This window comes from Oryzias latipes, chromosome 12 (assembly GCF_002234675.1).
Source record: "Oryzias latipes chromosome 12, ASM223467v1".
NCBI lineage: Eukaryota > Metazoa > Chordata > Actinopteri > Beloniformes > Adrianichthyidae > Oryzias > Oryzias latipes.
In genome coordinates, this window is record NC_019870.2 from 1,749,259 (window position 1) to 1,775,931 (window position 26,673).

The 26,673-nt window shown below is 44.6% G+C and overlaps 1 protein-coding gene across 3 annotated transcripts; it reads left to right on the top strand.

The window, feature by feature from the left end:
* The first annotated feature begins 104 nt into the window (after positions 1–104).
* On the top strand, positions 105–25,288 carry LOC101158782 (metal transporter CNNM4). Of its 3 annotated transcripts, none has more exons than XM_023960624.1 (8): positions 105–2,325; positions 5,803–5,946; positions 6,672–6,800; positions 6,877–7,046; positions 11,523–11,619; positions 16,355–16,444; positions 19,399–19,564; positions 20,226–20,476. In XM_023960624.1, exons 1-8 carry the CDS (start codon positions 885–887, stop codon positions 20,353–20,355), a joined length of 2,367 nt encoding a protein of 788 aa, XP_023816392.1. In that variant the 5' UTR covers positions 105–884; the 3' UTR covers positions 20,356–20,476. The 3 variants fall into 3 exon arrangements, with proteins under 3 accessions (XP_023816392.1, XP_023816390.1, XP_023816391.1); XM_023960622.1 differs by having other exon boundaries at positions 107–2,325; positions 19,399–19,574; positions 20,226–25,288; XM_023960623.1 differs by lacking the exon at positions 16,355–16,444 and having other exon boundaries at positions 108–2,325; positions 19,399–19,574; positions 20,226–25,288.
* The last annotated feature ends 1,385 nt before the right edge of the window (positions 25,289–26,673 follow it).

Genomic DNA, 26,673 nt, shown 5'->3' on the forward strand with positions numbered 1-26,673 from the left:
CGGGGCTGCTGGAGCCAATCCCGACAAAGGGGGGGGACGTCCTGGACAGGTCTCCAGTCTGTCGCAGGGCCACAATCACACACCCATGCACTCTCACATCACACACATCACACTTAGGGGCAATTTAGAGGAACCTATGAACCTATGAAGCATGTTTTTGGACGATGGGAGGAAGCCGGAGAAAACCCACGCATGCGCAGGGAGAACACGCTAACTCCACACAAGAAAGGCCCCCATTGGTGTTCTGGTTCAGGGCCCCCAGCCGGGACTTGAATCGCTGTGAGACAAGAGCGCTACCCACTGCACCACTGAGCGGCTCAGGAAGAAATTCATTTGTTCCAAAACTCAAAGATCTTTATGTTCTGGATATTTCTGATACATTTCGAGTTTTTTTTTTTTTTTTTTTTTTGCAGTGAGTTTTGGGTTTTCCGTTTTGCGGGACACCGCTTTCCTCTGCGGACCATCAGGGTGAACCTGCGTGACCGCCGAGGGCCGCTGCAGGACCAGCCCGCACATGATTGGCTTCATGACGTCACGAACCTCAGGAGCGGTTAAAAAAAAAGACCTTAATGGAAACAATCTTTATCATCCTCCTGACTGCAGTACGCATGTCCCTTCCTGCTCCAGAGGCTTTGTTTACATAACAGCTGGATGAGGGACCGCGTGCATCCCGCCGCGTGCCGCAGAACCTCGCAGCAGAGAGGTGTGGTGGTTGTGCGCACGCGCGTGCCCGCCGCCGCAGAGCCGCGTGCCTCACTTCACCTGCGGCTGTGAGGTGGGCGGTGCTAACGGGAGGGGGTGTGCGCGCGGCTAGGGGCCGAAGGGGGCGGAGCCGCTCGGACGTGAGAAGGTGACGTCAGCTGGCAGGGCGCAGAGAAACAAACATGGCGGCAGAATGGAGCGGGCAGCACGGGTACGCTCTGACCGTCATCGTCTGCCTGTGGGGCGCGGCCGGCGGGCGCGCGGAGACCGCGGCGGCCGCGCCCGGTTCCGGCGGCGGGACGCAAGTGCTCGGGATGCGGTTCGAGCGCAGCGACAAGCCGGCCAGCACCACTGAGGACGGCGTCATCCAGGTGACCGAGCACAGCTCCGTGCAGCTCCGCTTCTACGGCGTGCAGCTCCACGCGGGCGCGTGGACGCAGATCCGCTTCACGGAGATCGTGGACAGCGGCGGAGGGGCGGAGGCGGAGGCGGAGGAGGCGGCCCGGGGGGGCAGCGGCATGACGGACACCCAGGACAGAACCTGCGCGGACTTCACCAAGGACATCGTGGTCGGGAGCTTCATGAACGTGAGCGGCCGCGGCACCACGGGGGTGCTGCGCGTGCACGTCAAGGCGCTGCGCAAGAGCGAGGCGCAGAAGGAGTACGCGCTGTGCACCCCCAGCGCGGACGGCGGCCGCTGGGAGCTGCTGGGGGGCAGCGACGGCAGGGTGCTGGTGCTGGAGGAGAAGAAGTCGATGCTGCCGCTGTGGCTGCAGGTCATCCTGATCTGCGGCCTGCTGGTGCTGTCCGGCATGTTCAGCGGGCTGAACCTGGGCCTGATGGCGCTGGACCCCATGGAGCTGCGCATCGTCCAGAGCTGCGGCACCGACAAGGAGAAGCGGTACGCGCGCAAGATCGAGCCCATCCGCAGCAAAGGCAACTACCTGCTGTGCTCGCTGCTGCTGGGGAACGTGCTGGTCAACACCACCCTCACCATCCTCCTGGACGACCTGATCGGCTCCGGGCTGGGCGCCGTGGTCGCCTCCACCGTCGGCATCGTCATCTTTGGGGAGATCGTCCCCCAGGCGCTGTGCTCCCGCCACGGGCTGGCCGTGGGGGCCAACACCATCATGGTCACCAAGTTCTTCATGCTGCTCACCTTCCCGCTGTCCTTCCCCGTCAGCAAGCTGCTGGACGTTCTGCTGGGCCAGGAGATCGGAACCGTCTACAACCGGGAGAAGCTGGTGGGGATGCTGAGGGTGACGGAGCCCTACAACGACCTGGACAAGGAGGAGCTCAACATGATCCAGGGGGCGCTGGAGCTGCGCTCCAAGACCGTGGAGGACGTCATGACGCCGCTGGCCAACTGCTTCATGATCCAGGCGGACGCCGTGCTGGACTTCAACACCATGTCCGAGATCATGGAGAGCGGCTACACGCGCATCCCCGTGTACGACGAGGAGCGCACCAACATCGTGGACATCCTCTACGTCAAGGACCTGGCCTTCGTGGACCCGGACGACTGCACCAACCTGAAGACCATCACCAAGTTCTACAACCACCCGGTGCACTTCGTGTTCCACGACACCAAGCTGGACGCCATGCTGGAGGAGTTCAAGAAAGGTCAGTCTGCCACCACTCCACCATACTACCACCACCATACTGCCACTGCCAGACCACCATACTACTACCACCACACCACCATACTGCCACAGTGGCTCAGGCGGTTGAGCGGGTCGTCCAATGATCGAAGGGTCGGCGGTTCGATTCCCACTCCCACCAGCCAAAATGTCGCTGTGTCCTTGGGCAAGACACTTCACCCTCCTTGCCTCCAGTGTAGCTCCACTGGTGTGTGTATGAATAATCCCGGTGATGGTCAGAGGGGCCGTAGGCGCGAACTGGCACCCACGCCTCTGTCAGTTTGCCCCAGGGCAGCTGTGGCTACAACCATAGCTACCATCACCAAGAATGAATGAGGAGTGAATGAATAATGGACACAATGTAAGCGCTTTGAGCGTCTGGAAAAGCGCAAAAAAATCCAATCCATTATTATTATTATTATTACTGCCATACCACCATACTACCACCACCAGACCACCATACTACCACCACCAGACCACCATACTACCACCACCACACCACCATACTACCACCACCACACCACCATACTACCACCACCACACCACCATACTACCACCACCACACCACCATACTACCACCACCACACCACCATACTACCACCACCACACCACCATACTACCACCACCACACCACCAGACTACCACCACCATACCACCATACTACCACCACCACACCACCATAATACCACCACCATACCACCATACTACCACCACCATACCACCATACTACCACCACCACACTACCATACTACCACCACCACACCACCATACTACCACCACCATACCACCATACTACCACCACCATACCACCATACTACCACCACCACACCACCATACTACCACCACCATACCACCATACTACCACCACCATACCACCATACTACCACCACCATACCACCATACTACCACCACCACACCACCATACTACCACCACCATACCACCATACTACCACCACCACACCACCATACTACCACCACCAGACCACCATACTACCACCACCATACCACCATACTACCACCACCATACCACCATACTACCACCACCACACCACCATACTACCACCACCATACCACCATACTACCACCACCATACCACCATACTACCACCACCATACTACCACCACCACACCACCATACTACCACCACCATACTACCACCACCATACCACCATACTGCCACCACCATTCACCACCATACTACCACCACCACACCACCATACCACCATACTACTACCACCATTCACCACCAGACCCCCATCAGGTATCCAGGACAACATCTATGCAGTTGATGTGTTCTGGTTCTTGCGGTTCGGTGCATTCCGGTACCAAACCTTATGGATCATTTTGTTGAAATTACTTTTCAGCTTCAGCTATTTTACGATGCTTTTGTTTCATCGACTAATAAATGCTGATTTTATTTCTTTTTTAATGTGAGATCCTGACATTGAGGTCAGTAGCATGACTCAGCGTGGATTCCTGCTGACTCGGCGGGAATTCAGTGCCGCCGGGTTGCAGCAGGACACCGTCAGCGCATCATTGGCTGCATCAGTGATGGATGTAATCTGACGACTGCTGCAGATGACCCCACCCCCCACCCCCGCCCCTCATTTGAATAATCTGTGAATCAACTGCTGTGTGACGGAGATTACTGCAGGAACCTCCTCACCTGATGATGTCATCACTGCCATGGCGAATCATCAAACAGAAGAAGAAAGCAATTTGTCTTCTTTGGTTCTTCTTTGGTTCATCTCTGGTTCTTCTGTGGTTCTTGTTTGGTTCTTCTGGGGTTCATCTCTGGTTCCTCTCTCCATTTCTTGGTACGTAGAACCTCCTGAAGTCTTTCAGCTGTGTCTAACATCAAAGTGTTCTGCACCCTCATGAGGTTCCTACATCTTGGTTTAGTTAACATCTGGCTCATTGGAAAAGACCTTCACAACCTAAAAACAAAAATTGCTTTCTGATCTAAGAACTTCGGTTTAGAACATTCATCCGTTGGTTTAGGACTCAGCAGACTTGGACGTCTCTCCCTTATGCTCCACTTTTAAAAAGTTTTTAATAATCACAGTTTGAGTTTCATGAAGTTCAGAATCTGGGACTAAAATGGGTTCCACACATGAAAGGGTCTAGAGATGATGACATCACACAGTTTGATCAGCTGTGTATTCTGCCCGGCAACAGGGTCATTCTGACCCTCGTGGGCCGTTTCAGTCGTCAGCTGCTGACTCGGCATCTCATCCTTCAGGTTGGAAGGATCACCACAACAGACATGGAGACGCTAACGAATGTCGTGCAGATGTTGGTTCTGACTTTGACGTGTTTCAGCGTGGTTCTTCACTCTCAGCTGGTCGTTGTGGGCGTGGCCAGCTTCTCTGAAGTCATCTGGAGCTGCAGGAACCGTTTAGAAGCGGCGGCGTCAGGAGCAGAGGACTTTGGTTCCTACAGACGGACTTCTGTCCTTCTTCACAGCTGTTTTGTTGATTCCTGGCAGTAAAGCAAAGCCCACATCACTCACCTTCCTCCATCGTGCTTCATAGTTGGTGTAAAATCATATGAAGACTTTAGAAGTTTACCTGCTTGGAGATGTTACTCCAGTTACAGGAGAATGTTTTGTAGGCGTTCCCACTTAAACACAGGTGGTCCGTCCGTCACCATCACGGTCGGTTCATTTGACAACAGAATCCACCTTTGAATTTCTACACATCTGTTTGCTTTTCGGAGGTTCTCACTCAGGATGTGATGTTACATGGCTGCGCCCATCCTCCCATCCCAATGGTGAAGTAGCCCTGTGCAGACCCCCCCCTCCCCAAACCATAATGTTTCCACCTCCATGCTCGACAGTGGGGATGGGGTTCTTGGGGTCATCGGCTGCATTCCTGTTCCTCCAAACACGACGAGTCCAGTTGATGCCAAAGACCTCCGTCTGGGTCTGATCTGACCCCAGCAGCTTCTCTCTAAATCATGAAGGTGTTAAAACTGATCAAACGGATCTGATCTGATCTGATCGATGATGCGTTTTCTCCGTCTCTGTGGAGCATCAAGGACGTGAAAAGAACTAAAACATTTTCTGCTTTGGTTGAATCCAAACTGTTTTTGCATCTACATTCTATTTTGGGACCTTTTCATCCTTTGTTTGTGTTCCAGCTGTCAGAAGAAAGTGGGCATGGTTTTCACATTCTTCAGGCCGCCGCAGGTTGTGAGGGCAGGGATGTGTTTAAGCCCCGCCCCCCGCCTCATTATCTCCTTTCTTTATCTCCGTCTGGCAGCTCCTCCGTCTGGTCTTATTCCAAAGCTCTTAGCGCCGTCTGGGCTGCATTAGAGTCCCCTTAAAAACAGTTAAATGATATCCACACGGGGGGGGGGGGATTTGATGAAGGCGGTGAGGGAAGGGTGGAGCTGTGGCAAAGCCCCGCCCCCATCGCAGACAGCAGGACGTTTTGAATTTGACCTCTCGTCTTCCTCAGGTAAATCCCACCTGGCCATCGTCCAGAAGGTGAACAACGAGGGGGAGGGGGACCCGTTCTACGAGGTGCTGGGATTGGTCACGCTGGAGGACGTCATCGAGGAGATCATCAAGTCGGAGATCCTGGACGAGTCCGACCTGTACAGTGAGTCGGAGCTGGAGTCTGTTTTCTCATTCAAGAAGGTTTGGTGGGATTTTGGAGAAAAATCTGTAGAAACGAAACCGAAAAACCAACGAAGCGTTCGTGGTGACCGTCTCTGCCGAAAGTCGCAAAAAGATTTGAGGAAATTCAAGTCGTGAGTTGATTTCATTGGTGGTTCTGGAAACATTTCATCAAATATTAGTTCAGTTTAAGACGTCTAACTCCAAAACGAAATGAGTTTGGTGAAATATTTTACTAAATCTTTTACTTCAGTTTTACAAAAAACAAACAGATGTTGCTTCTTGTAAGTAAACTGATCAATTTTGTGAAAACATTGTTCTCAATCATATATAAAGAAATAAAACTTAAAAATGAAAAACAAAAAAGCTTTACAATAGAAAAAACACAATTTAAAAAATTGGGTAAAACAGGAAAAATGTAGTAATACATTAAAGTAAATCAATTAAGGATCCTTAAAAAATATTAATTACAATTACTGCTACATTTACTGTATGTTTAGATGAATATATAACATAACTATGGAACCAAAGACGGAACAAAATGATTTAGTTACATTTTATTCTTGAAAATAAATCCTTCCTTTTTTGGAAAATTCTGTGTCTTGATTCCAGGAATCCTTTTAATGAGCAGCAGAACTGAGTTTGGTTCATTATAGAAAACCGGATTTCATGTGACTGATAAGCCCCGCCCACCTGTGTTTTCTGCAGCGGACAACAGAAACAACAAGAAGGTGGACTCCAACAAGAACAAGCGCGACTTCTCCGCCTTCAAACACGACATCAAGTTGAAGATCTCTCCTCAGCTCATGCTGGCGGCGCATCGTTTCCTGGCCACGGGTGGGCGACTGGCGCCAACAAACCTCATATTCCAAAGGAAAGTAATCTGATTACTGTCTCCCTGTGACTCCGTCAGAGGTGAACCTGTTCAGCCCGTTCCAGATCAAGGAGAAGGTCTTGCTGCGGATCCTCCGTCACCCCGACGTGATCCAGGAGCTGAAGTTCAACGAAAGCGACAAGCGGTCGCCGCAGCACTTCCTGTACCAGCGAGGCAAACCGGTGGACTATTTCATCCTCATCCTGCAGGTGAGAACGTCCCGCTGCCTTCAGCTCGTGATGTCACTGCTCAGCAGGACTCCCTGTGTGAGCCCACCAGAACACAGCAGAACCTCAGCTGGAGGGCGTGTCACACGTATGAAATGTCAGTCTGTCGTGATTCACGCCTTCATTGTTCGTCAGATGTCCATGGAGAGTTTTAGCCGGCAGGTCTTCACGTGAATTCAGTTTTCAGCCGTTAAAATTTTTAGTCGGTTACGCGATTTAGGCGTATTTTATGTAGTTTTATTATTTCGTAAGTCCTTCATAGTTGTGTGTGACTTTTGTGTCTTTCTACGGCCGTTCCACGCGTGTCTAACAGGCGTTTCACGCACAAACCACCGATGTTATACCTTTTATATCGCATGTACAGCGCACATACCGTGTTCAAATGACGTCATTGACACATGAATCTCCAATGAATCTCCAAATAAACAGGACAATAATCAGTCGCGGTTCATGCAGGATTGCCGTATTTTGTAACGGGAATATAAATCAGCCGGTCTTTCACTTCCCACCTGTCTGTTGGGAGTGGGGGTCTCCCGCTCCCCCTATCTGGCTCGTCCAGGCAGGGGGTCGGGTGCCTCGGCGGGGACCCCCCTTGATGCGGGTCAGTAGAGTTGCCGGGGCCCGTGGCGGGAGCTGACCATGGTGCTGATGCCATGTCGTTTCTGCTCGGTGCTCCAAATGTCCAAATAGATCAGTGAAGCGCAGGCTTACGTGTTCTCTGTGTGGTTCATTTCTACCTCCCTCTTCCGTGGTTTAACGCGTCTAGTTCATCTGTGAATAAGTCGTATAATGAACCACAACTTTTCTCACTTTTTCCACGTATAATTGTACGTATGATGATTTTAAATGTAGACAATAAAATACTAGCTAGACTTTTGGAAACCGTTCTTCCAACTGTTGTGTCTCCAGACCAAACTAGATTTATTAAAGATAGACAAATGTTTTTTTAATATCAGAAGGTTGTTTAACATAATTTACACCTGTAGCCCTAAAAACAAAGGGCTGGAGGTGTTACTCTCATCGAACGCAGAAAAAGCATTTGACAGGGTTGAATGGGATTCCCTCTTTTCAACCCTGTCTTGTTTGGCTTTGGCCCTAAGTATATCTCTATGATAAAGTTACTTTATGCTGATCCCAACGCGTCAGTACAAACAAACATCATTTGTTCAAGTTGGCGACATATCAGGATACAAGATTAAAATGTCAAAGAGCATATTGTTTCCCATAGATTTCAGCAGTACAAACTTGAATATACTGACATCTTTTCCTTTTGATGTTTCAAATAACTTTAGATACCTTGGAATTAACATAACAAAAAATATATCTGGACTTTTTAAACAATTTTTTAAACCTCTATCAATAAACAGACAAACAATTTAAGCGACTAAGTAATCTACACATCTGGTCGTATAAAGATAGTTAGAATGAATGTATTGCTAAAATATGTATTTCTTTTCCAAAGCATCCCGATCATAATTCACAACAAGTTGTTTTTAAAAATAATTTCATCATTTATTTGGAACAAAAAAAACGGCCAGAATTAAAAAAGTTTTGTAGTTAATCTGTATTATTGGTCCTGTAATATTCGATGTATGTCCGTCTGGGACGGAAGAACCGGACCTGACTGGGAACGGTTGGGAAATCAAGCTTTCTTCCCCAATACAGTAAAGTCGCTGCTATATTCTACATCAGATCTTTCTACGTTTAAACTGCCAGAACAAAATAGTATCTCACTCCCTTAAAATTTGGTCCCAGATATGAAAATATTTTAAATGGAATTTTTGTTCAGTACAAATGCCATTTACCGACAACCAAGCTAACAAATTACTGTCACACGATGCATTTAAACAATGGGGCTCTAAAGGAATCCACTTAGCTGCAGATTTGTTCATAAATAAGACCTTCTCTACATTTGACCAATTAAAACAAAAATGTAACATTGATAACAAAGACTTTTTCAAATATTTGCAGATTGGCGACCTTATTAGGGCAATTTTTCCCTCCTTCCCCAGTCAACCAGAGGAAGATGTTATGGATAAGATTTTACTCAAAAGGTCCATTGAAAAAGAACTCTATTTCTACAATATATCATAATCATTCAAATATTAAATGCACGGCTACATTGGATCGTCTGAAAGAAGCCTGGAGTTTGGACTCAACAGTGGATAAAGGCTCAGCAGCAGACGTGGCTTCATCCAGTTCAAAATGCTTCACAGGCTGCACCTGTCCAGGAAAAAATGATCCAGAATGTTCCCCGGAGTGGACCCTTCATGTGAACGTTGTGGACATTTGGGACTGCAACAGAATCATTCCCTATTGGACAGAAATATTTGAAAAATTGTCTCTAATATTTAAGGTTAAACTCCCATTGGACCCAATAGATTATTCGGCGTTCCAACTGCTGGAATATGTTTAATCAGTAAACACAAATATGTCTTAAGTTACCCTATTGATTAGGCATCTAATCCTATTTAATTGGAAAAGAAATTTCCCCCAACACATCTTCATTTGGTAAGAAACATAATGCAATATTTAAATTTAGAAAATATTAAAGTTTCACTGAGACAGCAAGAACACCTTTCTTATGAAAGATGACAATCATTTATTGATTATTTCAACGGTATATAGACAAATCAACCTCAACTTAAACATTTAATTGTAAAATCTGCAGGGTTTTTGTTTGTTTGTTTAGTTTTCTTTGGTTTTTTTTTTTTGGTATTGTATTGTTTGCTGAAAAAAAGAATAAAAACAAAGTAATTCAATCCATGTGTAGCGATTCTAGACAAAAGACGAGTTTGAACCCTGAACTTTTGCCTGTAGATACGCTGGATCAATATCTTTATAGGGTTCTGATCGGTGAGATGAAGCCTGGATGGGACGAGGGCTTTGACCGGAGAACATCGCTCCAAAAACGGGCGACTTGGTGTCAGGAAGTACAGTAAAAGTCTACGCATCAGCCAATCAAACCCACTCTGAATAATTACTAATCAAAGTAGCTCCTAGAAGGAATCACTAATCAATCGTCCACATCTGTCATTGAATCCATTTTACGTTTGTTTCTGGTGTAAACTAGCTAGCTCTGTGTTTTTCCAACTAAAACAGGTTTTGTGTCACTTTCCTGTCTGAACACCAACTCGTTGTTTTTAACATCCCAGACCCTCGTGGGCATTTACAGATGTGCTTGTGGGAGGGTCCGCGTCAGCCAATCAGGGCAGGGGGCGGTCTCTTCTGAAAACATCAGAGACAGAAGTTACTTAAAGATCCACTTTGATCATCTTTTGATCTATTTTCAAAGTCTTTTCATTATGATGACGCTATTTTTAGCCAAAATCTAAACCTGTGTCGTTTTCTGGGACATAGTTTCTGCAGAGTGGCAGGATTTTGTCAGAAATTCTCCTCTGAGTTGTGGGTGGTAGTGAGCCTGTGCTCATTTCCCATCATCTCTTTGTTTACACAGTCTCCTGCTAGCTTACAGCCCCTCACACCCCAAAAACGGCAGTAATATTGTAGCTATCCAGTCTAGATCCAGATTCCAGATCAGACCAGGGAAACGAGGGCGTTCACGGATCTGTTTGTCTGCATCAGAAGGGGGCGGAGCACGGAGCTTGTGGCCCCGCCCAGCATCATTTCTATGTCAGAAATACAATCTTTCTCAAACTGCATTATTTTCTTGTAGATTGAGTGCAGCAGGTGTCTGAAAGCGGGGGATGGGGTGACCAACTAGGAGGTCAAAGGTTAAAGGGGGGATAGGGAGGGGGAAAAAATGAGAGAAGTTCACGATGATGAAGATGATAACACCTGAGGTGTAGATAAAGTGTCTGCAGAGACGCAACCTGAGCGTCCTTACGCCTCGCTCCAGCTGAGGTGTGAGTTCTGGCTCCCTGCTGACCGCTGGGACTGAGACTTAAACGGAGCTCACGTTGTCAATGACAGTCCTCAGACAGCGTGGTGGAGGGTTACTACACGCCGGTGCTGGAGGTAAGGAGACACTGATCCCTCCTCTGGAGCGCCACTCTCAGAATGTATTATTTATGGGATGGCGAAGTGATTGTGTGACCGACCACAGGACACGCGGCTGGAATCTCAGGCTTTAACTGAAGGTCAGCGTAGAAAGGTGTGATGGACTTTAAGGAAAAAGGTTCAGGGATTCGTTTAGGTCAGAAGACCGGTGAGTGACTGAGATGACCAAACTCCCAGCCAGATGGTTTAAAAACACAGGGTCCTGTGATGGAGCCCTGCAGAACTCCACGGCTAATCGGGTCAAACTGTTTTCCAGGTTTTCATCCTAACAGTAGTTGAAGCAGAAAGTGAGCTTTAGAAATGAAACTGCTGCATGACTCCTCCCTCCTCTTCCTCCCTCCTCTTCCTCCCTCCTCTTCCTCCATCCTCTTCCTCCCTCCTCTTCCTCCTTCACTGTGGGACGTGTGAACCTGACAGAAAATGTTTTGTGTTTTTCAGGGTCGGGTTGAGGTGGAGGCTGGAAACGAGAACATGAAATTTGAAACGGGTCCGTTCTCTTACTACGGAGTCATGGCGCTGAGCACGCCGTCGCTGGGTGAGAAGACACACGACACGACCACGTGCACGCTCCCCCGGCTTCCTCTTCCTGCTGGACTCTTGGTTGAACGTTGAGGTTCTGGAAATTCACCTGTTACTGCAGGAAAACCTTCCGGGAAATAATATTATGGGATATAATTCCATGCAGACCATCAGGGATTACTGTGAGGATGAAGGTTAAGGGAACCGGCTCCAACATGTCGCGGTGCAGCAGAACTTCTGGTCCACATGGACCAGAACACCACAGTTCCTCTCTGAACCGAGCGTTTGTTTGTGGGGCAGCTGAACATCCAGGTATCAGGTGTGTTCATGAGCTGTTCGGCACTTTGATCAAACCGACCGGCGCCGGAGGGAAGCTCCGGCTTTTGGTTCCTTCGCTGGTTCCATGCGGATCTTTTGGGGGGATTTCCTGGCGCCTCAGACGCCTGCTGTGCGCCATGACACCGGGGTGCTGCAGGAGTCTTACTGATCCTCTGTTTAGTTTTGGAGGTGTGGATGCGGTGACTCCGCCCTCTTTGTTCCTTTCAGAGACGTTTAAGAGCCTCTGACAGGGTCAGACATGCTAACAAATGTGCTGCTCTGAGGCTCCGCCCCCTGTTGTGAGGCTCCGCCTTCTGCTGCCGAGGAGGCGATGAAGGAGGTCCTGTTGGCCTCACGCCATGAGGGGGTCTTAAAAACGGAAAGATTCAAAGAGGATGTGCGAGCACCTGATTGGATCCGGAGCCAATTTAGGACCGTTGGTCTAAAAATTCTGATCTGAAAAAGTTTTTCAGCCTCGAGTTCTGGAAGTCCAGAAAAAAGTGTGTTAGCGTTTAACCCAGGAATGGGCAACTCCAGGGCCCAACGTCCCCCACCCTGGCATGTTCCATTCGGCTGGACACACCTGGACCAGGTAATCGGTCATCAGCTCGGATATCTGGAAATCATGCAGACACTGTGGCCCTGGAGGCCTGGAGTTGCACATCCGTGAGTGAGGCACGTGCACACACGTGATGAGATCCAGGTCAGAAAAGTCTTCCTGGTTCCAGCAGAGCGTGATCACCACCGCATCGTTTTCTTTCTCCGTCCCTGTCTCCTGATTGGCCGATCAAAGCTGCTTATGAGAGTCGTTTTTCATGAACGTGGATAATCGAACGTCCCTCAGGTCGTGTCAGGACGGAGACGGCAGCGTGAAAACACGCACCATGCGTCTTTGAGGCTCCTGGTCGCTCTCGGAGTCGTTGCCGCTCAGCGTTGGAGGGCAACGTTGTTCAGAAAATGTCCTCAGTTTCCTGTGGATTTGGGGGTGTGTTGTTTTCTGGTTTGCCCCACCCATTTGTCATATGTATCCGTCTTCATGACCCTTGACCTTTTGTGAGGCCTGCACTTCTTTCTTCTGCTTCTTTCTTGACCTCCTGGACGAGTCTTGGTTTTGTTTTTTGTGTTTGAGCTCATGAGGTACTTTTATTCTGAAAGGATTAGTGCGCCTGGCTTCCTCCGAGCTGCTGACGCTCTTCGACGAAGCGCTGCGTCAGTCAGCTGCCGGTCAAACCGTCAGGACAAAAGCCAAGAGGCTTAGTCCAAATTTGGAAGCTCTTAGTGTCCTCAGGAACGTCTGCCGGTGAACTGAGAGGAAGCAGCCGAACGGGTTCGATTCCCGCGCAGCTTCCTGTTCCTACAGGTCCGGTCAGAGTGAAGCACTCTGGGAAATGGTCAGACTTCTGAGTTTGGTGCTGCATCTTTGCTTTTGTTCCTCTGAGCAAAGAAAGAAGTGAATTTTTTAAACAAAGTTTGCTGGAAGATGGAGGCTTGAGTTGACCTCTGGCAGATTCTCCGGTGGAGTTTCCAGATTGGTTAACCGTTTCGCCTCCGGTGACCAGGCAGGCCGCTGAGTGGATTTGTGTGATGGCCGCTTAATCCGACCATTGAGATCTGCTCCCGAATCAAAGGAAACGTTCAAACCAGGAGAAAAGAGAATCAGTTTGAATTCGTTATCAAATATTTTATTGTTAATCTTAATCTGGAGATCCTTTTAAAAATAATTGCATTTGAAAAAAGAAGTCTTGAAGAATAAAAACAACAAATCTAAAATGGTTTAACTCTCCTGCTATCTTCTGGGTCAAACTGAGCCATTTTGAAATTTAAAAATAACAAACAAACTTTAAAGTATCTTTCCACTATGAAACTTCTCCTCTTTGGCTTATTTAGTGGCATGAAACATGAAATGAAAAAGGTTCAGTTGAAATTCAAATAAAAAGAAACATGACAGAAGAATCGAGGAAGAAATGACCTCAATTTAGATAAAGAAATGTTTTTGGATGTAGCTATTTTTTTTAAAACCTATTTTTTTTAAAGTTTAAAATGTACTGCAATGAGGTGCCTACCACAAAAGGTGGCGCCACTTCCACAACAAACAAAATATTGTAACTTTTGCAAACCTGATTGTCAGGGGTCAGGGGTCAGGGATTTGGTGACAGGGGTCACCAAATCCAGGCCTGGAGGGCCGGTGTCCTGCTGGTTTTTCAGAAACCCTGCCTGATTTGCTGCTGATTAACTGGATCAGGTGTGTTCAGCCAATGAGGAGCCTCAATGGCAGGATGGTTGGAAAACATGTAGGACACCGGCCCTCAAGGCCTGGAATTGGGGTCCCCTGGTCTAAAATATAAAAGCTATTAATTCTCAGCAACATGCTTTTATTTTGGAGCTGCATCATTCTTTTTTCCAGATTAAAAGCTGACAGAAACGCTGTCCTGACTCCACAGCAGCATCTAAAAATGCGACTCAGCAGTTTGTCTGCTGTTGCTGTGATGACTCGGCAACAGCATTAAAGCCCCTCCCCCCCATAAGGAAAAGATTGTAAAATTCAGGGATTTTTAACATTTTCCAACAATATAGGAAAAGAAAACTTTAGTTTGAAAAAGTCTACAACCACAACCTGAGTTCTGTTGACCTTTGACCTCAGGGAGAGGCCGCCTTCTTGAATTAAAAAAAAAAGAAAATACCTTTAGCTTTACTTTCACCTTCTAAAAATTTTAGCAAGCACTGGGGAAAAGGTGTCGGTTTTAATGTTCTGTAGATTTTTTACGGCTTTTGCATGGCGAGCTTGCAAAAAGTGGCGTTCCCCTGTTTCTCACACATTTTTTACCGGAATATGGTGAAAATGTAATACATGGATCGTTGGCTTTATATCAACCAAACGACATGACGTACAATATGAGTATATTAGGAATGCATGATTGGCCTAAAAAACCTCTGTTGCTATGGAAATCCAAAATTGTTCTTTTTCAGATTCTCCTAAAAATGACATCGACCTGTTTGTCACCCCCAGGTGACCAAAAAATCAAATGGTTGCTATGTAAATAAAACCACACAAAATGTTTTTTTTTAATTAATTTATCCCGTGCAGCTCTGACTAGGGGACTAGGTGAAGTAGGGGGAGAGTGAAGGGTTATGCCAATAAGGGGGGGTGGGGTCAAAAGGGACGGCAAAGCCACTTAGGGGGGTGGCAAATCCACTTTAAATCTTTCATTTTTAACAGACGGTTTGGGAGTCAAAAAAAGAAAATATTTGTACTGAAGTCTGTGCAGATTCTTATTCCACCAAGGGAGCGGGTCCAATTCATTCACCTGATGTTTGTCTTTCATCATGTAGGACATTTCACCTCCTCCAGGAGGCTCTTTCACTCCTCACTAAAGATAAACCAAATGCAGATGAAAGCTTAGATATTTAAAATAATATCTGAAGTCTGTTCTGGAGAACTTCTGCCTCCTTGTTCACTTTCATTTCTGTTTCCTCATCTGAGTCGTGCAGACGGACGTTCCTCTGGGTCATCTGTGGATTTCTCCCTTGTTGTGATTGTTGTTTTCTGACAGATTAGCTTGTGTTTGTGAGAGGTGGAGGTGTGGGTGGAGGTGGTTCTGGGCTGGTGTCACCTTTTCTAATGATACATTTGATTGAACTCTGCTTCTTATGTCGTCAACTGACTCATCCACTCCTCAGTTTTTCTTGTAATCTGAATCGTTCAGCTTCTTTGGTGACGATAAGAAGTCAAAGTTTCTTGCTATTGAAATCTGTAGTTGTCCTGCTTTCTTGGTGTCTCTGAGGTAAAAACCAATGACTGTATGCGAGAACTGGACTGAGCGACCCCCTCGCCCCCCATAGAAAATGGTTTTACTTCTAGCTCCAACCAAATAAAGTCAATTCAGTTGCTTTCTTTTGGCGACACATATGCCGCCATGTTGGAGCCGGACGTCATCAATAAGCAGCGATCGGTCCGAGTCGACGTTTCTATGGCAACCAACCACTTTCACCAATCAGGAGTGATCTTGCTGGAAGGCCTAAGCTCCTACCACCTGAAAGCAGGTTACACCTAGACGTGGGGGCCAGCAGGCTCCACCTACTTTTATTGAGGCATCTGATTGGTCAGTTTATAATTTGAACTACTGAGAAAATATCATAAAAAATAGAAACATGTATTTAAAAAAAAGGTATCAAAGCCAGAACAGATATTCTGACCAATAGAATGACTGAAGAATCTGTTTATTTCTCTATAGGAGTCTATGGGATTTTATTGTAACTTCCTGTTTGAACGCCATGGGGGAGGGGCCACTCAGTCCAGTTCACATATACAGTCTATGTTGAAAGTAGAAACCGATTTCGTGCCTCTGGTTTTTAAAAAAAGGAAAACAAATCAATGAAAAGACGATCAATAATAATCAGCTGACTTTTTTTTGCCCCCCCCCCCTCTCTCTCAGCCGTCACCCCCCCCCTGTCCCCGTCAGTGACGTCCCCCCCTCCACGACGCCTCTCTCTAAAGAGGTTTTCTCTTTTCTCTCGTTTTCCAGGTAAATAAACTCTCACATAGGTGAGAGGACAGGGGGGCAGGGTCTATTTTCCCCCCACAATATTTTCTCCTTCATTTTCTTTTCTTTCATCTTGAAGTCCTGTTCCAGCGAGTCCCACGTTTACACAGAAACAGACACATTTCCGATCCAATCTGAGATTTTAACTAATGAAAAAACAGTTTGGAGCAAATACAAACCGCCTCATAAATGACGATATCTATTAGAAAATAAACATTCTTTAGAAACAATTGGTAAAAAACATTTTAATTATTTGTTTTACAATTCAATTAACTATAAACCACTTAAAATCTATATTTTAAAGTACATGACACTTGGCTGTTCGCTAAGCACAGTAGCAGTCAAACACAGTCAAAATTTAAGTGTTACATTATTTTACAATTAAAAATAGGAACGTAAAATTATGTTTGTCTTCATGACAAAAAATCAAATTACACAATTAATGTAAGCCCGCTGGTTTACGTTAATTGTGTAAAAAGTTGAAGAGTTACGGTGAGTCAAATAGAATTTATTATTTTGCCGTCACCGGTGACAGCTCTGATGTTAAAGGGTTAAAGAAAATTAATAATTAATTTCACGTTTAAAATTTGTAAAAACTCATTAAAAAACAAAAAATACATTTTTTTAATTGTGATCCACACTTGACTAACGAGAAAAGCTGCCCCCCGCTGTCTCCTTTAGGTACTGCAGTGTAAGTGAGAACTTGCTGGATGGGACTCTGCTGATGACACAGCACCCTGTGCTTCCTGACCCTCACAAACTGCCTCCTCATTTAACCACTGATCCCAGGACAGATGCCTCATGTCGGTCTTTACCTGGAGAAGGGCGTGGTGAATCTGAGCCTGGGTCTCTGGTTAACTGAATAGTTCCACATTTTACTGAATGTGCTCTTTTGGTCTCCGTGAGAATGACATGAGGGCCCTGAAGGCATCACGATGTGCACATGTGACTTGGCCTGGCTTTTCCTTACCTGACCCTCTATATTAACCTGGACTTGGGACTGGCACACAGAAACATCAGAGGGCGCCCCCATGTTCTGCAGTAACTAACAGCGGTCTCCCAATCAAGGAGTAACCAGTCCCCACCCTGGTTATCTAGATCTGGCGTGTCCAGGGCGGCGGGACTGAATCTGCCAACATCTTTGATGAAATCTTTTTTTTATTTTTCTTGTGGTATAATAAAATCTGTGACTGCGTCCTCTTCTTGTCACATCATTTCTGTGAGGAGGGTTTGTTCAAAGCGGGTTTGAAAGCCCCAAATCCTGTGGACTGTATATTGACCCTGTTTGTGCTGATCACTTGATAATAAATATAAAGCTGAAAACCGGCTTCAGACAGAAGAGCGTTGCAGCAAACTGAGAAACAGAACAGAGGAAGGGATGTGAGGGTCAAGTTATATCGGTAGAGGAGAAGAAGAAGAGGAAGAACATCTAATCCAAAGTAGACTCAACCAAACATGGAAAAAGTCTGTGGAGCTGCTCCAGGCCGGCTCACACGTGTAGGGGAGGGGAGGTTACATAGTTGACGTCAAAGCGTTGAGGCATTGTGACCTGCACAGAGTTATCGTGACCGCGATCAGAACGATCAGTAAATTGGAGTGTGGAGACAGACGTGGTTGAGCGCGTTGCCCCTTTTCCAGTGTCCGTTCTCCTCTGAATGTCGCTTTCAGACACCTCAAAGGATCTGAACACATGTGGTGATCTGAAATCTAAAAATGTCTTTAGTGGTTTTGAGAAACTAAAAGTAATTTTAAATTGAATAATCCCAAGTTAGGTCAAGTGAGATCTGACTGTGGTTTTGAGAAATCCCCTTTCTGCCGCTAACAGTCCCAGCTCAGGTTGATCCCGAAAGAACCCACATGGAGTTCTGTCCGTCAGGACCTCGTCAGCGATTTAACATTTAGATTATCTTGTCAATTTCATATGCTAATGTTAGCATTAGCATGCTAAAGCTATTAGCGTTCTAAAGCTAGCATTAACACGCTAATGCTTTTAGCGAACAGATGTTCTATAGATATTATATTAGTACCAGAGGACCACGCTATGCTAACATTAGCGAACTAATGCTAGTACGCTTATGAAGCTATCATGCACTAATGCTAGGATCAGCATTCTAATACTACTGTGCTAATGCTAGTAGCAGACTAATCCTATCATAAGCATGCTAATGCCACCATTCTAATGCTAATGCTAGCATGCTAGCACATCAGAAAAATGACTCTTTTCTGATGTTTTCAGTTTTTTTATATTTTATTGGAACTTTCGATTATAAACATGCTTCAAAGAACCAAAATAATTTTGCATTCACATAAAATCACTTTAAGACTTCAAACCGTCTGCATGTATGTTGGTCACCCTTTTTTGTCTCAGTGTAGCGGCAGGATGTTTTTTGTCATCCGTTTTTGACCCTTTTAAATAAGTTTGTGCACCTTCCTCAAAAGCCAAGGGGATCAGCTGGGCATGAACCTAACAGGAAAAGTCCTGGTTCAGTTTTGAAAGTTCACATGTGGCCTGCAATGATAAAACCAAGTGAGCCAGCATATGTCCTTAAAAATGGTGAACTATTCCTTCAGGCCAAAGCCTTCTCCTTCATCTGCCCCCATGATCTCGTCCCCTGATCCCTAATCATGGACACTCCCCAACCCTCCAGACGGAAAACCGTGACTTTCATCAGCCAACCGGAGAGGTCCATCCTCTGAGGATGGGTGGATCTGGTGCAACCAAGAGAAGTTTCAAACTGCCTCATCGCATGGCAGACCATGTCTGCACCATCAGCCGTTGTGTGACGCTGATGCTTTTTGTGTTTGTGTTGCCGTGGCCTTCATCACTTTTCTCTCTACATCTGCACTTTCCTTGTTTTTTTTCCTCATCTGGTTTCATTTGAACAGTTCTTTTCCTGTTTGTGTTTTCCTGACTTTGCTTTCTTGCCGTTCCTCAGAGTTTCGTTCTCCGTCACACGGAGGGAACTTGAACCGCTCCGCTTCTCTGAGCTGCACAGAGCGTGCTCAGGAGAGCGGCTCCATCAGCGGGAGCCAGCCCCAGATACCGGGAACCCCCTTCCAGTACATCCCGGACTTCAGCGTTCGAGCCCTCACTGACCTTCAGTATGTGAAGGTACCTGCGTTCAACAAACCAATTCTGGACAAGATTCCAGAACCTTACCCTGACTGGTCAGATCAGTCTGGAGTCAAATTCATAAATGCTTTGGTTAATAGTTATTCAAAACCTTTTAGTCAATTATTGCTTCAGATTTAAATACTACAATGTAAAGGATTAGTAACATGAAATGATTAATCCTCATTAATCCTCATGTCACCCTCAGATTTATTTCACGTCATGTTCTGCTGGAAGTTTCTCCTTCTTAGGGGGAGATGTTCTCCAAAATCGGAAAATACTCTGTTGGCTTCTTATATGGTTGTCCCTTGTTTACAGTCAAAAATTAGACAAAGTCTGCAAAGTATTAAACCTTATTTCTTACAATGATTCACTTCTGTCTGAGAAAAGTCTTGAAAGTGGTTAAAAAAGGAGTTTTACAGCCTTAAAATATCCGTAATCCTACTTTTTTTTTTTTTTAGAAAGTGACCCCCATAATAACTTTATTAAAAACAGGAGAGTATCATCAGCGTAAAACTTTACATACATACTATTGTTTGTTATCATTTTACTTCTGTTTTCTACATTTAAAGGAGACAAAGTTATGAGTTTGTTTTGCTGCTTGTGCTGAACGGACGTTGGGATTGTTTGCTTGTCTCCGCCCCTCCTCAGGTCATACGGGCTCACTATCAGAATGGCCTCCTGGCGTCCCGCCTGGACAGCATGCCTCAGTCTCCGGAGGGCAGCCGCACAAGGCTGGACACATCCCTCTCTTTGCCTCCCGTCACGCCGCCCGGGTTGAGCACTCCGCTGCCTCTGGCCACGCCTCCTGTAAAGCACCAGTCATCCAACTCGCAGCCAACGCCACCAAACAGTCGCTCCACCCAAAGCTCCTCCAGCCGCTCCCCAAGCCAGCCCCAAACCACGCCCATTTCCAACAACCACAGTCCCCTCTCCCAGACCTCCCCCTCTTTGGCAAAGTCAGCATCTTCTGCTCCAAGTCCAACTCTAACCGTCTCCCAGCTCTCCCCGCCCTCTGAGGGGCCGGAAAACACTGCAGGAGAGACCACCACTCTGCTCAGTGAGCAGCACAACTGTGCAGGCCCCCGTCAGCCCAGCTACACCCAACCACACCAACACATCCACTCCATCGGTCACGCCCACACAGAGAGTACCATCTAGCAAAACGCCTCCTGTGTAATCCCGAATTTTTTCTGAGGGACGCGAAGGACCAGAGACCATCACCCAGTCTGTCCTGCATGCTTCCAAACCAACACAAATACAAACACGATAATAGGAGCTGAGACAAAGTGCAGACGAGAAACTCCACCCACTGGCGGTGGGGCTGGTGGAGGTCTAAGCTCCTCTTGAAAATGGCCCCTCCTCTTTCTCCCTCTGCAAAAAACACAGAGCTGAATGGAATTCAGTTTATGTCGTCAAGCCAGAATATAGACATTTTAAATTCAAATCCAACCAAAACGCTGCCCTCTGTGGTCATATGCAGTACTGCATCCTGCATGTTTAGCATTAATCTACTTTTCACCGTGTGAAATTAACATGTAAAACTGTTCCTGCTAGACATGTGCATTTGGAAAACAAGAATCGTTTATATGTCGAGGAGCTCGCAAAGAATTGAGCTGAAAAACAATTTATACGTTTTAAGCAACAAGCGCAGTTTCTTTCACCTCCAATGCATTTTGGAAGACGATGCATCAAAACCACAGCAGGAACAAAAAACTGTATTCATTATTTAAATGATGTGAGTTTTACAGGAAAAACAGTTTTGCAGTTGAAAAGTTTGAGACTTTTTTTTTTTCTTTTCTTTTTTTTTTCTTCTTTTGTCCAAAGAGCGAAACTTCCAAAGTTATAAAGTAAACCACAATGGTTTAATTTACTGTAAGAATGCGTTCAGGTAGGTCTCTTTTTGTCAGAGATTGTGTGTTCTTCAGAACCGAGGCCTCACAGTTGGACACATTCACAAACCAGCAAACGGACCAGACTCACTGTGGCTTCAGGAATGCCACGTGGAACCGAACGCATCACTGGGGCTGCAGGTTTGTGAAGCCGCTTCAGTCCAAACGACTGCTCTTAGATTTCAGGAAACCCAATTCAGTTCTAATCCTGAATTTGGAATGTTATCAGAAAATGGGCGGAGACAAGAGTTTGGAGGCGGAGCCCGATGGTCCACATCAGATCATTTCAAAACAAACCGTGGTGCTGAATAAATAGCTTTGTGAAATAGATGCATTGAAACTGCTGACAGTTTTATAATTCAATCGACTGTGTTGATATTTTTACTTTTATAAAAATGAAAAAGGCAGAGACAGGTGCAGCCGGGTACGGTCTGGATTATATGACAACTCAGGATTAACGGATAATTCTGCCTGTTGCTGACAGTTGATGTCAAGCAGCATGCAAAGCCATTTTTACACTCGAAGACCAAACAGGATGATTATGAAAGGTTTCAATGGCTTTAAAAAAAGCTCAGTTCTTCATTAATTCCAGAAAATGTAAATAATTCAGATATTTCCTGTATTCATTTTTTTCTAATGCTAGTGGTTGAGTTTGGACTGGAGGGACGAGAACCTGCAGCACTGGTGATGTGGGGTTGAAGGCAGCATTATGAGGGAACTGCATCGACGTTTGAGTCGTGCTGGTTGTCCTGACCTACCTCCAGAAGGAAATATGTTTTCCAATATTTTATTTTTCAAGAGTGCAATGTGAACATTTATGTTGAGTAATGTGTCTTTGAATGCAGTTGTTTTTTTATATATATTTGTTTTCTTTTATTTCTTAAAAACAAGCGGTGTTTGTCCGACAGGACGCACGGGTGCTCTTTCTCGAGTCTTCCACGCGGCGTTTCCTCTCATGGCGAGGAGCGTGGAGCAGAGACGAAAGGCCATCAAACTGGACCTTAGATTACTGCGACACTGTGCTACTGACACATGGAGACAGGTTAGAAGTGATACCAAACTGAATCTGCAGGTTTAGCGAGTATTAGAAATGTGAAATGAGTTTTCTTCAAAACAACAACGAAAAACTCTTCAGTGGGAGCTTTTGATGTATGTTTTTTATTTTATCTATGAGGGATGCATTTAACATCAGACCAAAACCTTTTTTTGTTTTGTTTTTCAGGAATGAGGGACACAATTTAAATAGCCAAATTCTGTAACCTCTAGTTCTTTTATGCTTAGGCATTTCTTGTGTCCTTTATTTAATAATGAGTTGAAACGGATAATTGTAACGCACCTTTTCTTTGTGTTAAACATTATTATGGAGGACACTGCAGTTTTGCGGGTGTCCGCTCCACTCGGTAAATTGCAGAATCCTGAAATCCCTAGGAAATTATCAGCTGTTATTTGGCCAAAGCTCCTGTTTTTAAATCGTTAATTTAAGGTTCAAGGTCAAGCTGACGATGTGCACAAACTGGATGTGACAGACACTTTTTTTTCCCCACACGGCGACATGGCCTCGGCTAACTTTTTTCGTCTCTTGGTTGCTATTATAGAATAAAGTAAACTTTATTTGGAAATCTTCAATATAGAAGCACATTAGAGTAGATTATTGTAGTTTGATCCTAAAAAGTATCCAATAATAAATAGAATTCACGCTGAGGTGTAAAATAATAGCACAGATTTACTGTTGTGATGCTAGCTAATGTTAGCATGCTTCCTTTCTAGCTTAATTTATGGCAAGCGAAAGGGAACATAAATCATGTGTGTATGTATATACATGTATATACACATATATATATATATACACACACACACAGTAATTGGGTTGTGGCGAACATTTTTGTTACTTCAGCTAAGAAGGAAGCATGCTAGCCTTAGAGCTAACATCCCAAGAACAAACCTGCACCATAATTTTATTTATACATATATATAAAAAATTATAAATATAATATTTTTTGTATACTTTCTAATTAAGTACTGTATTTAAGTATATATTGGGAATATCTAAGTGAAAATCTGCCTTTATCCTTTGTTAAAAAACTTACGTGGAATATAAAAATAACAGCCCTCCGTAGAAAAGGATAAGTAGAATATAGTCAGAGGGTTCATACTATTATCTATTATAAATATTTCTTAGTGATTTTTTTTAAAATATAAATTTATTTTCTGTTATTCCAAAAAAAAAGTAGTTTCATTTTGAATGTTTTTGTCCGTTATTTCATACATTGAATTTTTGGTGATGAATATTTACCTCTTATGCTCACATTAGAAGTCAAGTAATCTCTGGAGACCAAAATGTAGGTTTTTAATATTTAATCTTGAGAAATATTGAAGAAGTTATTAATTTTTTGAGAGGGAGAAAACGCTCAAATTAAATGGATACAGTGATGAAAAGTTTATTTCCTCTCCTGGTTTACGTATGAAATTCCAAGCAGGGTTCTGTTAATATTCTTGGTAAAAATGAAATGTCTTCAACATTTATGTAAATATGCTTTTCTCTTGGAACTTGAGGATTAACTTGTTTGTGGTTAAATGGACTTAAATGATCAAAATCAACCCAAAGTGGCGGGACTCCTCGGGCTCTGTGGGAGTCTGAAGATGTTACCTCGTTGATTCCCACATACGCTGCAATGTGAAGGGGAATTATTTTATTGAAGATGGTGACAGATGTATATTTTAAGAGACAGCTACATAAGCTACTGCAAATGACCAGTTATTGTAAAGAAAGATATTTTCAGAGTTTATTTAACATTTGTGAGTGGATTTCCAGAGTGCTGGTTAACCAGGAAGTTCCCAGTAGCACTTTGCTAATTGGTGACTTAATATTGTGAGTCCAGTTGATCAAACAGTGACAGTTTTCCATGTCTTTTATAAAGTTTAACTGAAAGTTAACCGAGCAGTTTTGACAAAGTTTTGCAGCACAGTGAACCTGTTCAGTTTTCAAAAGAATGATTACAAAGATCTTTGAAAAACTTTGTTTACAAGACGAAGCGTCTCCGTGTGCCTGTCCGACCAGGTTTCTCCTTGGTGGCGCCGCAGAAGCCTGCATATGCAGCAGCTCGTCACACGGCGCGTAACGTTTTAAATAACTTTCACAGTTAAAACATTTTATTTAACAATCTATTTAGGCGACTCAGCAAAATCAGTTGGAAGCTGCAGATGGATGTTGCTAAATCACACGCTTACCGCCATGCTAAAGGTAGCATGCTAAAGGTAGCATGAAGCTAACTGTACAAAGATTCAAGAGTTATTCATTGTCATTTCACCACAAAGGTGAAACAACATTTGTGACTCTGGTCCCGGGTCAACAGCGCAAATATGGCAAGCAAATTAAAACGACGAGAAAAAATATTTATCAGTGTGATACAGAAGTAACTTGTGCTGAGTACAGTTCCTATGGAATCTAAGGTTTCTACTAAAGCTTTAGCAAACATGTCTGATGTGTAGCAGTGATCCATGAAGCCGGTCATGTTTGAATCTCGATTGGTCCTTAACCTGAAACAGCACTGAAACTGAGATCGAGACCCACACGGCTAGGGGCCCCACACGGCTGGGGGCCCCACATGGCTAGAGGCCCCACATGGGTAGGGGCCACGTGGCTAGGGGCCCCTACCCAAGCTGCTCGTATTTTCTTAGTTCACAACAGCTGAAATGGAAAATCCATTCATAGAGAACGTCTATGGGGATGAATAAGCATCAGCAAAAAAGTGAAAAGAAAAACCAGGCTGTAAATTAAAAAAAAAAGAAAGAAAATGAAAGTTTGAAAGCAAACATTGTAAACCTGAAAGAAAATCCAGAAAACTTGGGAGTGAAAAAATGTTAGTTTGACAAGAAAAACAAAGTTAAAATCAATTAAATATATATAAATTTGAAGAAAAAATAATTGTCAATTAGAAAAAAAGTGTACATTAGAAAAAATAAATTAATTTAAAAAATCAATTAAACTGTAAAAAAAAGTGACATTGAACAAAAATTGTGGATATAAAAAATTCCTAAACTAAAAAACAAAATATTAAACTTCAAAAAATTAAAATACGACAAAAAATTTGTACAATTGAAAAAAAACTCAAAATTACAGATTATTAACTTTAAAGAAATATCGAAATTTTAAAGAAAAAATACGTTTTGAAAAGATATATAAATGTGAGGAAATACTAAACAAAAAATTAAAACTGTTACCAAGTAAAAATGTTTATTAGTAACAGCTGCAGTTTTACATTTTCATCTGTTGTTTGTTCCTTTTCACTTTCAGTCCTCTGTCTACAGTTTTAATTTAGATTTTGTTTTTTCTCAATTTTTCTTTCAAGAGTTTCAAAAGTGTTTTCTAAAATTCGACATATTTTCTGTAATTCACCGCCTGGTTTTTCCTTCTCTTTGTCCGCTCATCCTGACGTGACCCACAAATGTCCGCTCCGTCTGCAGCTGCCGTTTATTTTCTGCACGTTCTCGGAGCAGAGCGTGGAACCTGCACTGGAAAGGCAGATCTTTGGTAGCCTTACTCTCTGCCTGCTGGTCCTTAGCTCTCATGTAGCTGCTGGTTTCTGATGGTCGTCTCCATGGCGACCAGTTTGATGATTGAAAATGTGAATCCTTGCATAGTGAGGTGTATTTATTGAAAACGTTGTATTTATTGATGTATTTATTGGATCTGTGAATCGGGCTTCCAGCTGGAACTTGCAGCTCCTCTGGGGTTTTGTCGCCCGGAGGAGACGCGGTGTTCGGCTCCTGACTGCTGTTTGTCTTTTATGACTGTAAATACTCTGTAAATGAAAGACGTGTAGATCTATTTATAAAGAGATATGATCTTGTTTTATTTCCTTTGATTGAAGGAATTGCATAGCAATAAACATTTCACAGAGTTGACCTCTTTTAATCATTGACTTGGATCCACAGGTTTTTTGGTTTTCACACGATGACCGAAGCTTTTATTTTCTCTCTCTGTGGAAGTTTCTGGATTTTCTTTGGCCTCCCCTCACCTGAGCTGCCCTCCTGCTGGTTGAAAGTATTGAAATTCCTCCGACTTGGATCTGCTGAGTGCTTTGAAGCAGAGCTCAGCTTATCAGGAAGCCCTGCAGAGCCGTTCCGATGGATGATTGGAGCTGGACGAAGGTTGAAGCTTCTCTGCTGGAGGCGGAGTTTTCCTCCAGCTTCAGAGCCAATCACGT

Coding starts and splice junctions, on each gene's coding strand:
- LOC101158782 (XM_023960622.1), top strand. CDS start 885: ATGGCGGCAGAATGGAGCGGGCAGCACGGGTACGCTCTGACCGTCATC. Junction 6,801..6,876: donor GCATCGTTTCCTGGCCACGG/GTGGGCGACTGG, acceptor TGACTCCGTCAG/AGGTGAACCTGTTCAGCCCG. Junction 11,620..16,354: donor GCTGAGCACGCCGTCGCTGG/GTGAGAAGACAC, acceptor CCTCTCTCTCAG/CCGTCACCCCCCCCCTGTCC.